A 14,900-nucleotide genomic window follows, 5' to 3' on the forward strand; every position below is an offset into this window, starting at 1 on the left:
CCAACGACTAACCTACAACTCTTAGACAATGTCAGCTCCTAAAACCCAAGGAAGCTCTCAGCATCAGTTGGCACATCCATGGAAAATTAAAGACAGAGTAAGAGATCATTCAACAGCCTAAATATATATGTGATTAAGTTTCATAATGAAGAATCCACACAAAAGAGGATATAGAGAAAAAGTGGAGATCCCCAACCCCTTCAAGACCGCCTTACCCCATATGTCCCAGTTCAGCCTCTGCGTTCTGTAGAGGCAAATTTATTGGAGGTCCCCAGCCCCGCAATGATGTGGCTGGCCTCTACCCGGGCCAGGGCTCTTCCTCCAGTTGTTAGGGCCCTGCGGGACCTTGGTGTGTTCTGCAGGGCCTGTAAAACTGAGCTGTTTCACCAGGCCTTCAGGGAGGCTAGCCGCAGGTCGTCCGCCCCCTCCTGATGCCCCGTGTACCATCCGGGCATACCATCTGCAGCAATCTGCCAGTCCCCTCCCAAGGGGGTATGGAGTAGGGAGTTGGAGTTCAGGCGCCACTTTTAAAACATGGGTTTATGCGAGTTATGATGCTGCTACTGTTTTAATGGATTTTAACGCACTTTTGATTTATATTGTTACATTATGTTGCATCATAGTTTGTTGTTGGTTTTATTATTGTACACTGCCCTGAGCCCTCCGGGGGTAGGATGGTCTATTAAATTTAATAAAAAATAATAACTCCAATACACTATAATTAATCAGTCGGAAGAGGTTTTTACTTTTGTTATCACATTCCAAAAGTGAATTAATCAAGATGTCTAATACAGTAATGGCCAACCCTTTGACAAAATTTTTAAAGGAACTATTAAATTATTTTTAGGAATCACACAAGCATTATCTTTCAATATGCAGACCAGAGCGATCAAATGTCACGTGTTCTCTAGAGCCAGATGAAGTTGCATATATACATTCTTCGATTATTTACCAGTAGGTAAAAAGTTTGGCAATTATTTTCCAGAACTGATAGTTGGCCAAAGCTAGTGCTTATTATGCCAACAACCATCAAAAGTAGCTGGTAACGCTGTGTCCTGTATAACAAGGCTGACTTTTCAGATGTTTCTCAACAGTAACATTCCCCTCTTGAATCATTCCCCATGCACAGTTGGCCATGGGGCTTTTTAAGGAAATGGGAACTAGGGAGTCTTGTACTGCTGAAAATGACAGGATAATAGATTTGACAAATCAACAACTCTGGTCAATACGGCCTCCCCTCTTCCAAAGTGACCCTATAAAACAGAAGATAAATATTTTATGAGGAGTATAAAAAACAAGGAAAATGAAAAAATCTTTTTGAAAGAAAATATTTGCCACTCTCCTCCTCAAAGCATTTTATTCCAAATAACCTCCACTAATTAAGGGAAAAGATGAAGGATTATATGAGGAAGATAGGTGGTGACCAACAAATTGAGTTAGCATGAAACGGCTGTTCACTCAACACAAATATTTCTATTTCCAATAAGAATAATTAAAGGCTCTTGGATGTATACATCACCGGGAATTCTTGGTTGGACTGCAAAGACAGGACCTCTTTTCTGCTTATATTGGTTGGACGTGGACAAATTTAGCAATATTCTAGATGGCATTTCATAATAAATCATCATGAGGTTCCCCTTCAGTTTCAGCCCAAAAGTTTGACTTGCTTAATAAAAGTTAGCAATCAAATTGGTAAAATGATTTTTACTCCAGCTGATTATTAGTAACAATTAACCTAGATTCGTACACACTGACTGTGCAATGGACAATAAATAACTTGTTGGCAGAGTGCTATTACATAGTGAAGCGGCAGACTCGCTTATTAAAGGTAGTGTTAAATGTTTATATGGGAGCTACATCTCAGATAGGAAAGCTGAGAGACAGGGATAACTTTCAGCTACCTCACTAACTAGGGAAAGAAGAAGAGATGGCTTTTATACCTTACTTTTTTCTACCTTTAAGGAGTCTCAAAGCTGTCTTCCTTTTCCCTCTCCACAACAGGCACCTTGTGAGGTAGGTGGGGTTGAAAGAGTTCTGAGAGAACTGTGACTTGCCCCAGGTCACCCAGCAGACTTCATGTGGAGGAATGGAGAAACAAACCCGGTTCTCCAGATAATAAGCATTTATGCTGCACCAGAGCCGAGCTGTCTCCTCAGCACTTTCACCCCACTCTTGTGGATTGTACTGCAACATTTACACGTTTATAGTTCAGCCTTTGTATGAAACTGATCACATCTTCAGGGGTGCAAGTTGCTTATCATGCCTTCCAACTCTGATCCACCCCATGCAGTAGAGAGTTGGGTTTGTGAGAGGCATGATGACCGCATGGTGACTTGCCTGCCTGGTGCGAAGGTTGCGGATGTCACACTTCGTCTAGCTAGGCTGATAGACAGTGCTGGGGTGGAGTCAGCAGTTGTGGTCCACATTGGCACCAACGACATTGGGAAATATAGCTGGGAGGTTCTGGAAGCTAAATGTAGGCTGCTAGGTAACAGGTTGAAGTCCAGGACCTCCAAGTTGGTATTCTCAGAAATGCTACCTGTTCCACGCGCAGGGCGAGCTAGGCAAGCAGAGATCTCAATGCGTGGATGAGAAGGTGGTATAAGGCAGAGGGTTTCAGATTTGTAAGGAACTGGGGAAACCGGCCAGACCTGTACAAAAGGGACGGGCTTCATCTTAACCAAAGAGGAACCAGGCTGCTGGTGCTCAACATTAAAAAGGTGGCAGAACAGCTTTTAAACTGATCCCTGGGGGAAAGTCGACAGGAGCTGAGCTGACTTCGGTTCAGAATACAGTATCTATGGGAATGCAAACAGAGAGGGAGGTTTTTCTAAATCAACCACATACAAGTGAGGAACATAGCAATGTGCATGTGATAAGAGATAGTGTGTACAAAAGACTTGAGGGCAAAGCACATAAATCCCAGGTTAGGGACAGAGACAGGGTATACAGGTGTCTCTATGCTAATAGCAGAAGCCTTCAACCTAAAATGCGGGAGCTGGAGTACAGAATTTTGAAGGAGGACTTTGATATAGTGGGCATTACAGAGACATGGTGGAATGAGGAGAACCAGTGGGATGCTGTTCTACCAGGTTACAGGCTCTACAGGAAGGATAGGACAGGGCGCATTGGGGGTGGAGTTGCCCTTTACATAAAAGAGAGAATAGTGTCACATAAAATAGACAATGCAAGCGGAGCTGATTCCCCTACAAAACCACTGTAGATATCAATACCAGGTGTGAAGGACAGTTTAATATTAGGAATATATTATTGTCCCCCTGACCAAAGTGCAAAAGAGGATTCTGAGATGGAAAAAGAAATTAGAGAGGCCAACAAAAGCAAAAACTTAGTGGTAATGTGTGATTTTAACTATCCCCATATAAACTGGAAAAATGCATGTTCAGGTCATAGTAAGGAGAGAGCTTTCCTGGCTATGCTAAATGACTGTGGCTTAGAGCAGATGGTTGTGGAAGCAACTAGGGAAGAGGTGATCCTAGATCTAATTCTATGTGGGACCCAGGACCTGGTGCAGGAAGTCAGTGTTGTTGAGCTGATAGGAAACAGCAACCACAATGCTGTCAGATACAGATACATGCGAACAAGTGACAACTACTAATGTAGTTACATTTGCCTTCAGACAGGGAAATTTCTCAAAGATGAGGGGGATAGTGCGCAGGAAGCTGAAAGGGAAAATCAAGAGAGTCAAAACTTTTCAAGATGCTTGGAGGTTATTTAAAAACGCAGTCATAAAAGCTGAGCTGGAATGTATTCCACGGGTTAGGAAAGGCAACACCCAGCCCACAAGAAAGCCACCATGGTTAACAAGAGAGGTTGAGGAAATTATCAGAAAAAAGAAAATGTCTTTTGGAAAATGGAAGTCCAGTTTGACTGATGAAGAATATGAGAGGGAACACAAATGGTGGCAAAAGAGAAGCAAGTTAGCTGTAAGGGAGGCAAAAAAGGATTATGAGGAACGCATGGCTGCAAACATCAAGACCAGCAACAAACAGTTCTTCAAGTATATCAAAAGTAGGAAGCTAGCTAGGGAAGTGGTAGGCCCGTTAGATGACAAAGGAACAAAAGGTGTGCTAAAAGATGACAGGGAGATTGCAGAGAAGCTGAATGAATTCTTTGCATCTGTCTTCACCCAAGAGGAGGTGAGGAAAATTCCTGCACCTAAACCAAGCTTCTTAAAAGGTGAATCCGAGGAACTAGTGAAGATAGTGGTAGACAAGGAAGAAGTTCTGGCAGCCATTGATAAACTAAATGCTCAGTACTATCAGTCACAGACCAGGAAAGGGATTTGGGCGTCTTAGTTGATAGTACCATGGGAATGTCAACTCAATCCATGGCAGCTGTGAAAAAGGCAAACTTGGTGCTGGGGATAATTAGGAAAGGAATTGATAACAAAATTGAAAAGATTGTCATGCCCTTATATAAAGCAGTGGTGCGATCGCACTTGGAATACTGTGTTCAGTTCTGGTCACCACATCTCAAGAAGGATATCGAAGAGATAGAAAAAGTGCAGAGAAGGGCAACGAGGATGATTGCGGGATTGGAGCACCTTCCTTATGAGGAGAGGCTGCAGCGTTTAGGACTCTTTAGTTTGGAGAGGAGACGTCAGAGGGGGGATAAAATTATGCATGGGGTAGAAAATGTTGACGGAGAGAAAATTTTCTCTCTTTCTCACAATACTAGAACCAGGGGGCATTCGTTGAAAATGCTGGGGGAAGAATTAGGACTAATAAAAGGAAACACTTCTTCACGCAACTTGCGATTGGTGTTTGGAATATGCTGCCACAGGAGGTGGTGATGGCCACTAACCTGGATAGCTTTAAAAAGGGCTCAGACAGATTTATGGAGAAGTCGATCTTTGACTACCAATCTTGATCCTCATTGATTTGAGATTGCAAATGCCTTAGCAGACCAGGTGCTCAGGGGGAGCAGCAGGCGCAGCAGAAGGCCATAATGGCTTTAGTTCCTTGTACAGTGTTTCAAGGGAGGGAATTTTAGTTGGACCCTGTCCCTTTAAGAAATCTCACTAGAGGCAGTCTTCCTGTTATTACCCATGAAGTCAGTCAGTCAGTCTAAGGTGCCTAGGATAGTTGGAAGGCTGCAATATATGTTAGGTATAAGGTGTACAGAGATAGCATAAAGTTAAGGTGTACACAAAGTAGAATGCAGATAAAGGACACTCAAGGAACCCAGAAGAAACACAGACAAAGTGGACTTTCTTGGAAGCAGTCAAAGAAAGGACAAAAGTCTCAAGCTTCAAACTGTTCCAGTCAAACAAGTATTTTATTTTAGTCAGACCCTGGGAGGAGTTAGGGTCTCAATTCTTCTAAGCAATAAACTTTGTTTTTGAACTTGCTTGGGTGTCTCCTACTCTGTTCCACCCAAGAACAGGGAACCTTTAGATTTTTTATATGGGGGACAGAACACAAAGTATGGTTGTTCTCCAACATGTGCTATGCCAGTTTGGAGAAGCCTCAGTCTGGCTACATGAGCAAGTTCAGCAATTTTACCTCTTAATTAAATGGAGAAGGGTAAGCCCAGTGACACTCCCAATAAGATGCAATTGCCTGTGCCAAAGAAAGATAGGAAAAATACAACTAAATTGTCACTAGATGCTAATATAGTTTTATGTTCTCTGATTCTGCCAACAGTGCAAACTGAAGGGAAATATGGCAGTGGATCATCAACACTTTTAGAAATAACAGTTCTTTTTACTGGTGCAGCACTCTTCTTAAACATCCAACACGAGTAAACGTTATATCAGAAATCCCTATTGTAAGGCAGGCCAATATTATCACCTTCATATTAGAGATGAAGAAGCAGAGACTGAAAGCAGTTCATCCAAGGCCACCTAGTACATTTCTGGATGGAATGAGAACTGAAGCAGGGACCTTTCAACACGCTGCATGTATTATACTGCACTTGCTCTCATCCATAAACTTGTGTTCAATAGACCAGTGTATTAAGTTTTGTTTTGTAAAAAAAAACATTAGAATATTACAACACGTCTCCTATTAGACATTACTAAGAATTCAAAAGCAAAAGTTACTATTTACCTCAGAAAATACATTTACTACAAGCCAGCAGTTTAACCTTATGGTCCGAAACTGACAAGATTACTCAATGCAATGTAGTCCACACTACATTGCTTTTACAGTGGATTAAAATCTAAATAAAATATTCCATTAAAATTATAATTAATGCTATCTGATGTTTTTAGGCCTGACAAACATGTTCCACAAAATATCAGGGCAGCAGCTTGACAGAATCTGTTGCAAGCAAATTAATTTTCTTCCCCTTTTTTACAGTGACTTTCCTTCTGTAATTACTATTTAACAGGAACCATTCAAAAGCTTTCCTCCACTTCCAAAAACAAGTCTCTTGCTAATGTCAATAGCCACAGTTGCTATAAAAAGCATTTTGCAGGATACAGCTGAGGAATAATTATTTTTCCCTTATTGAACCTGTTTTTGGTAGGAAGAGAAGCATTCAGTACTGAGGAATTCATAGCGAAATCCAGGAGGGAGGGCTGAAGGGAGTTATGGAGGCGGTGCAGCCCTATGCTGGCAGAAATGCCCTCCCTGAGGCACTTACCCCAGCAGAGGGACAAATGTGCTGGTGGGCAGCTGCTGAGGCATCCCAGCAACACTAAGCCCCACATTAGCACCTCAGCACCCCTGTCAGCTCCACCAGCATGGCAGAAGCATTCCAGAGGCGTGGCCAGAATCATCCTGGTTTCCCCTCCAGATGTACTGCAGTCCCAGACTCCGACCTATGCCACCCTTTTGAGTGGCATGGGTCCATGGAGTCCCCTGAAGGGCTTTCTGGTGGTGGAGAGGGGTTTGGGGGTTTTTTTTTTCCTCACCGCACCACACAAAAGCCCTCTGGAGGCAGCAGTGTGGCTGGCAGCAGGGTTGCCCAATTAGAATCTTATTTTGAACTCCTATTTGCAGCTTTTATTTGAATCTGATTCAAATGTCCTTAGAATTCTTTAAAATATACTGTAAGAAATGTTTAGGTCCCCAGAAACTCAAATACAAAAGGTCGGATCCAAGCAGGTTTTTTCACTCAGGCTCACCTGATTCCCCTCTTTACATCAGCCCATCACACATGTCTTTCATCTATGCAGGTCACAGTGCACCATGTGGCCTTTCTGGTAGTCAAACAGGTCTCCTCTTCTAAATTTTCCTCCCCACCCCTCCACAACCCAAAACAGGTGGACAAACACAGGTCAGCAACATGGAAAAGTGTTCACGATTAGACTGAGCCATAAAAGACCCAGGTCCAAATCAGTCCTTGCCCTGTGTTAAGAATCACCAGATCCAAACTGTCTGATGGGCTGGATGTACTGTTGAAGAATTCCTAACAATGTGCAAGGAGGCATGAAATATTGACTCATCTCAATCTCAACGCTTATGATTGAAAATAAGATGCTGGGCAGCTTTCTTGTGAGGACCTTGAAACTGCTTCCTTCCAACTGTTTGCATGTCGCTGTTGGAGCACTTACCTAGGCAAGCACAATTGCTCTCAAGGGTAGCGTCTTCACCAAGAATCCCATCCCACTGCCAGGCCACCACCTCCAAAACCTACTCTTGTTGGCTTGCTAGCACATAACCCTGACAAAAAAAGGGCAAAATTCGAACTTTGAAATATTTCTGCTGGCATGGATGCAGCCTATCATGGCAAGTAATGTTCACACCACAAGGTCCAGTCGACCCATGGCTAAACAGACCCGGACTTTAGTCACTCTTGTCAGAACTCTCCCATTCAGAGTAGGGAGGAAGTCATTTAATAAAAAGGGGAAACCAAATGATTGCTAAAATAACAAACATTTGCAAAACAGTAATCCTGCAAACCAAGCTCAGTAGAAATTAACATATTCTAATAATATTTTAGAAGCACTGAGGCAATAGCAATAAAAACCTCTTTGGGTATAGTATTAATACTGGAAACCAATGATGTCATAAACACTGGAATATGCATTGTCCAAGTTATTTCCTATTACAGAATACATAGCACAATTTAAGAGTGTCCAACTTGAGGTTTTACTTCTTAAATATTACATGCAAACATCTTTATCGTCCTGAGTTACTGTAAGTGACAGAGTGCAACCAAATGACTCATGGCTTTTGTGGTTGCTGGATTCCAAGTACCCAAATAGTTCCAGTAATGCCTCATGGCACAAGCCTGCTCAAGGATGCAGGCTTCCCTTGTTGGCTGTGTTGCAATTGTCCAGGTTGGGGTTTGGTTACACATCCTCTTGGAAAAAGCATTAAGAGCCTTTAGAGGGGTCAAAAGCCATTTCAGTGAGATCATGAGGATGCAGCTCCCCAACTCTCCACACACAGTAAACTCTTTGCCTTTGACTTGCAAGTTATATGCAGGCACAAAAGAGGCTGACATTTGCACAATTCCTTGGGGGTAGGAGGTGGGTGGGGAGTAAACAGTTAAAACACAGAAGGCCAATTAACGAATTAATTAAGCCATACCAGATAGAAAAGAATCTCTTTCTTGCCACTTGAGACAAATCATTAGCTCCAATATGACCAGACATTTTTCCTAAGAGCTCGTGTGTATTATTAAACACCACAGACATTGTGGGAAAAATACTGTCTGCCTTTTTCTTTGATGGTCACGGTTTCATAAAAGCAGTTCAATGAACCCATCTGGCATATCCCTGGCTACCTTCAATAGCAGAAGTCTTAATTACACTAGCTACTTGTACTGGACTAGTTCTCTACTATCAGTAAGGAGTAAATATCAGAAATTGCTGCCCCAGTTGTCTCAACAACATTGTGCAACCTGGAACAAGCCTTACATGTTTCCTTGAACAATGCTGAATTTGCTTTAACAGGGAGTTAAAATCCCAAGCAAGGAAGGGGAATGAATTCCCAATAAGTGTAATCTGTTGTTTTGATGTTCACTTCCACGAGCAGAGAGAGACACAGGTAAATCAGGAAGAGGTGAAAAGAGGACACATTTGAATATTCATTCCCAGTGGGAAGGGAAAAGAGTCCGAACAGTCCAATCGCACTTAATTACAACCTAACCTGAGCCAGCACAGGTCATGCTACATAGCAACAAAGGGTGGCGTTAAAGGGGAGAAGCAGCAGACAGGATAGAGATGCTTCATCTCCATCTGTTGCTTTTGATCCTGAAACCACCACCTCACTCACTTCTCCTGGGCTCTGAAAATAAATGCAGCAAGAAGAGAAAACAGAGAGAAACAGTTTCCTGTTCTAGGTGGCAGGTAGGGAACGGTTCAACACTGTTCTCCTGCGTGCTGCTCCTCCATTTTAATGCACTCCCATCTCATCTCACCCCACTTCAAAGAGGCACAGGAATTTATTTCTCTGTTGGTCACAATAAAATCTAAGATGGTAAATAACACAGACAAGTAGAACCACCATCTTCTATCAGCCTAGAACACAAACTCAGTTGGTCAAAATTAACAAACAAGTTTGTAATGAACAGGAAAACCCAGCTGCCACTGTCAACTGGAAACATGCCCCTAGGTGAACAGGTCGTGGCTAGGAATTCTGGATTTGCACATTTTCCAGTAGCGTGAGTTTTGCCCTGTTAAATATTTGTCACCATCCCGAATATGGTCTGTTCTGCACTTAGAGAACCTTAATCAGTTATAATGTAGTTACTGTGCAGAATCAGTATTTCCAGAAGTTCTACGAACGGCTCTGTATCTTGCTTGTGTCTAATGAGAATCTTATAAATAAAAAAAGAAACAGTAAGCAGCTTATCTGCATGCTGCAAGTATGGTTCACTTTTATTTATCTCTTCCTTCATCTGAATTTGAATCATTCCCTAATTAGGTATTCCCATTTGCTGAAACTACACCCTGCATCCTTAAGAGAAGATCACTTTTGTATTGTATTTGAGAGCTGTGTAAGACCATTTATAAACTATTTGGTCAGTAGATAGAGATATCACAACCCCAATTACTTCATGTGTTCTTGACCTAAAAAGATCTAGCAAAGTTGAACTCAAATAACAGGAGTGGTAGAAGAGGAGATATATATGCTTTCCTGTAAAGCCCTGCAGTTTTGCAGTGAATAAGTGCCAATGAGACACAGCATAAAGAACTTTCCTTCCTTCCTTCCTTCCTTCCTTCCTTCCTTCCTTCCTTCCTTCCTTCCTTCCTTCCTTCCTTCCTTCCTTCCTTCCTTCCTTCCTTCCTTCCTTCCTTCCTTCCTTCCTTCCTTCCTCCTTGCTTCCTTCCTTCCTCCCTCCCTCCCTCCCCTTCCTTTCAAGGAAAGAGTATTATCATCCCAAAACAGATATGATTTTAAACTGGGATTTTGTCAGATCTAATTAACTTTTTAAAAATGTGGTTTCTAAAATTCACTTTACCAGTAAACCTTTTAAAGTGGGAGAGTAGTTTTTCTGGAGTTATCTGCAAGACTGAATACACACATCAGAAACAAAGGAACAACTGTCTTGTTTTGGGACGGAAGATTAAATCAAATCTGTACAACTGCGGGTAGGCTACAGCAACTCCAAATGAAGAAGCTGCTCAGACAAGAGGACTGTTTCAGTCCTTCTTGGTGGCAAATATAAAAGATTCTGTCTTCTTAGCAGAGATATATTCATGCAAACTTCTCCTGCAGCAGACCAGATGGACCAAATCTTTGTGCAGGTCACATAGTTGGCAGCACTTCAAAGTTCGAGTACTGGCCTACCATACAGTTAAGAAACAAAAAAATTGGAAAAGCTACAGGCTGCTCCCACAGGGTCATTTCAGCAACTGAGTAATGCAGCATGTTTTACCAACCCTATCCATCATTGTGACTCAGTTTTAAAAAAATCATTTTTTCAGAAACCTACAGACAACATTAACACAATCAAATTACAGGGCAATCCTAAATGCAGTCCAGTCCAAGGCAACTGATTTAGTTAGGCTCAGAGTAAGACTTCATAGGAGTATACCACTAGTTAAATTAAAATTAAAAGGTAAGGTAAGATATTGACAGAAGACGACTTGGGGAAGCCACATGAGAACTATCCTAAGAATAAAGCCAATTTCAACAAATAAAGTATATTTCAACAAGTACTTCTGAATTTTGGGTAGGGCATGCTTTTTGTTATCCCAAAATTTCTAGAGCCTTGCTAATATTTCAGGGTTTGGGGAGGGGGGGGGCACTGTTTTAGGTTCCAAAAATTCAAGACTGTTTTTCCCAATCACCCCTGGAGGCAGCAGAAAAGGACCAGAAGCCCCACAATTACTGAAAGTGAAAGTAGAAAATGCCAAAACAGATTGCAGCTCAGTATCGAGAAGACAACAGTAATGATTACTGAGGAATTACTCAAGTTTAAGGTTGACAATGTAGAAATTGAAACTGCTACACATTTTCTGGGTTTTTGTGTTCCATCATCAACCAAAAAGGGGACTGCAACCAAGAAATCATGAGGTGACTGGGTCTGGGCAGGGCAGCCATGAAGGAGCTAGAAAAGATCCTTAAGTGTAAGGATGCATCACTGGTTACCAAAGTCAAGATAATTTGTACCTTGGTATTCCCCATTATCATGTATCGATGTGAAAGTTGGACAGTGAAGAAAGCTGACATGAAGGAAGTTGATTCATTTGAAATGTGGGGTTGCAGGAGATTATTACAAATACCATGGACTGACAGAAAGATAAATAAGCAGGTTCTAGATCAAATCAAGTCTGAACTCTCCCTAGAAGCTACAATGATTAAACTAGGACTGTCGTACTGTCATAACATTATGGGAAGATAAGACTCACTAGAAAAGACAATAATGCTAGGAGAAGTTGAAAGCAGCAGGAAAAGAGACCCAACAGGAGACTTTCTCAAGGAAGCCACAGCCCTCAGTTTGCAAGACCTGTTAACAATAGGATGTTTTAGATGTCATTGATCCATACAGTCAGTGTAAGCCAGAAATGATTTGATGGCACTTTAATACATAGAAACCCCATCTAATGGATGATTGTCAGGTGGACAGAGGACAGGTCTACCTGCCTTTGGAAAAAATGGGAAGTAATATTCTGAGTCAATACAGCCATAGGAAATTATACCAGCATTATTTGTAATGGCAGTCAGCCTGGGCTTCCTTACACCTATCAGCTGTTAAGACGCCCTTTAGAAAATCCTATTAGAGTCCCTGTTTGGCAGGCTACCTTCCTCTTTCTGCCCTCTACCCCCCTAACCCTACATAAATTCCAAGAGGTAAGGTTTTAATTACTCCCAGAATTTCAGGAGTGTTTGGGGTCATTTTGGATATCCACAAACTGATCCAAAATGGCTAATTTTAGCTTGCGTATATCCAAGTGCACAACCATAATTGCAATGCTAAGGGGAAGGCACTGAGAAGCCAGTCACATAATAGGGACAGGTGAAGAAAAATGGAAACTGTAAAAAAATGACTTTAGGCAATGTGTGCAGGGGATGAGAAATCAGAAGGTGTTGCCAGGGTCTCCCTACTCCATGATGAAAGAAAGGGCTTCCTGATGCTTAGCCAGAAAGACAGCTAAGAATTCTTTGCTGTCCTCTGCTGCCACCTTGTGGAACACCAGAGCTGAACTTGTACTTACTAAGCAGGTGTATTTATTTACCTTGTTGGGGTCTTCTGCAAGTGACACCATGCAAACTGGCAAGATCAACAACTCTCTGTACACGTGCATGCCCTGCTGTGGTCCCCACTCTGTGGAATGGCCTGCCTGGTGAAATCAGGAAGGTTTCTGCTCTCCTACTCTGCTCTTTCTACTCTAGAGCTGTGGCTATTAACCCGCCAAGCCTTGCTATTGATGTATTTAATGTAGGGATGGGTGGAGGAAGGGGCAGTGAGGATGATGTATGAGTCTGAAATTGTGTGCATCGAGGAATGCTGCTGTAAATTTCGTTGTGCGTGCACAATGACAATAAAATGCTTATGCTTATGCTTATCCTAGAGTTTTGACAACTATGGGTAACAAAACACTTCTGGAGAGCCTTTTTACATAGGTTGTTGGGCTGTATTGTAACAAAATAGTTCCAAAAGATGTTCTGAAAAAACATAGGGACTAAGGACTCCACTACAGTATGCAGCATGTACTGCTGTGGCTGTAAGCAAGATCTTACTGTATAATTTCGGCATTGCTGAACATATGTTAATATTTCTGCTTTGTTTCATCTGTGTTTCAGATTTCCGCAATGCAAATCCTATTCTACTGTTTGTTAGACGTCCCACCCTGTTGACAATATTGACTTGTACTGTGTAAAGTGCTTTAAGTCTCTGTGACAAAGGAGACTATCAATAAGATAAACAAATAATTAAAAATTCCCCTAGAAATACATATGTAGTTTGCCCAGTAAGGCAACACAAAAACTGACATAATAAATAAAATCGCACATAATAAATATAAATAGGATTTGTCATTTCTTTTTGGCTTAAATTCAGCATAGCTGTATTTCTTCTTTCACCAACCTACAGGTTTACCAAGAAATAATGGAACAATTAACAACAATAATTGCTTAAGAATCCTCCTTTTCTCCACGAAGCCAATATGGACATCTACCTGCTCCCTTGCCTCACGCATAATGGAGTAGAACTTAGGCAGCTTTCCCCTATTTTCATGCACTCCAAAGACAGTAGCATCCAAATTGTGTTGGCTGCATGAACACGACTGACCACTGGCAGCAGGGCTACAAGCATAACAATGGCCGATTATGCACAAGGGATCCACTGCGAGATGGGGGTGAATGTCTGTCGTGGCAAGATTTCTTGTACAAACATATTTCCTCAAGCCTCGCTTTAACTTTTCATTCTCTGTGCAGCAAAAGAGAGTACGTCTAACACAATTTTAATTTGTTTCACCACCAGAACAGGACATATTTGCCAGTGAGCACAGCTTTGCCCCAGACATTTTCGCTTTGCTCACAGCCAGACTTCCCACTCCCTCAAACTGCCATCCAGCCTTCACCCTCACCTCCACCCCCACCCCACTCACACAAAAGAAACTTACTTATACGGGCTTAGCTAAAACACACCGACCTTTAAATGTTCATATCAATATATCAAGATAATAATAACAGAGTGCTTGGAAATAACAAGTGCTTGGAAAGAACAAGACTCTCTGTCCTCTGGAGATGGTGGCAGCAGCAGCAGAAGCAGTAGCAGGGTGTGTGTGTGTGTGTGTGTGAGAGAGAGAGAGAGAGAGAGAGAGAGAGTGAGTGTGTGTATGGGAGAGACTATCAGTTCTAGGACTGTCCCCTTCTTTAGCAGCCTGTGGTCCAGGGAATTGCTTTGCCTCTTTCATTTGCATGCACGGGTGTGTGTGTGGGGGATATTATTTTTGGAACAGTAATAACGATGTAAGTGTACTTTAAAGGGCTAAACCAGCAATCTTGGCAACCGGGTATAATGAAAACTATGCTATTAATGAGTGCTTGATCGGCGGAGTTAAGGGAAACATGCCCAGCAGAGTTCTCTGCAGAAAATCTCCATGGAAGGAGCGAGTGCCTGTTCACGTGATGCTGGCAGGGGATGATGGGACCTGTAGTCCATAACATCTGGAGGGCCGCGAGTTTGACACCTATGCTCTAGGATATGCCTTATGACCTGGCTAATTCCTGATCTTTGAACTAAGATTTGGGGTCAGTCATTTGTGCATGGGTAAAGGCAACTACAAGAATACACTGAAGTGCTAAACAAGTAGAGTAGAGTTGAGGATTCGAGGGCTTCACAATCACAACTGGGTGCCTAGAGGTAGCCATCATCTCTATGGAAATGCACACAGTGACAGCTGAAGAAGCCTATCTCTCATCTTCAAGAGAGTCTGCCAAATCTAAAAGGAAGAGGGGAAAGCTATGCTAAGGCAAGAGTATGTTAAAACCAGGACATCCTGTGGGATACCTCCCCTCCCCAGTAAAAAT

At 42.1% G+C, this 14,900-nt stretch overlaps 1 protein-coding gene across 2 annotated transcripts in view; it reads right to left on the bottom strand.

Moving 5' to 3' along the window:
* Nucleotides 1-1,194: 1,194 nt before the first annotated feature.
* STX8 (syntaxin 8) overlaps nt 1,195-14,900 on the bottom strand; it is a 39,815-nt gene continuing 26,109 nt past the window's right edge. Inside the window, exon 7 of one of the 2 annotated variants that reach the window (XM_048487735.1) lies at nt 1,195-1,253. In XM_048487735.1, the coding sequence (XP_048343692.1) occupies nt 1,210-1,253 (44 nt within the window). In that variant the 3' untranslated portion in view covers nt 1,195-1,209. Of the gene's footprint in view, nt 1,254-7,543; nt 7,632-14,900 lie in introns of those variants that run through there. The other variant, XM_048487734.1, reaches the window with a different exon arrangement.

This window comes from Sphaerodactylus townsendi, linkage group LG03 (assembly GCF_021028975.2).
Source record: "Sphaerodactylus townsendi isolate TG3544 linkage group LG03, MPM_Stown_v2.3, whole genome shotgun sequence".
NCBI classification, from domain to species: Eukaryota; Metazoa; Chordata; class Lepidosauria; order Squamata; family Sphaerodactylidae; genus Sphaerodactylus; species Sphaerodactylus townsendi.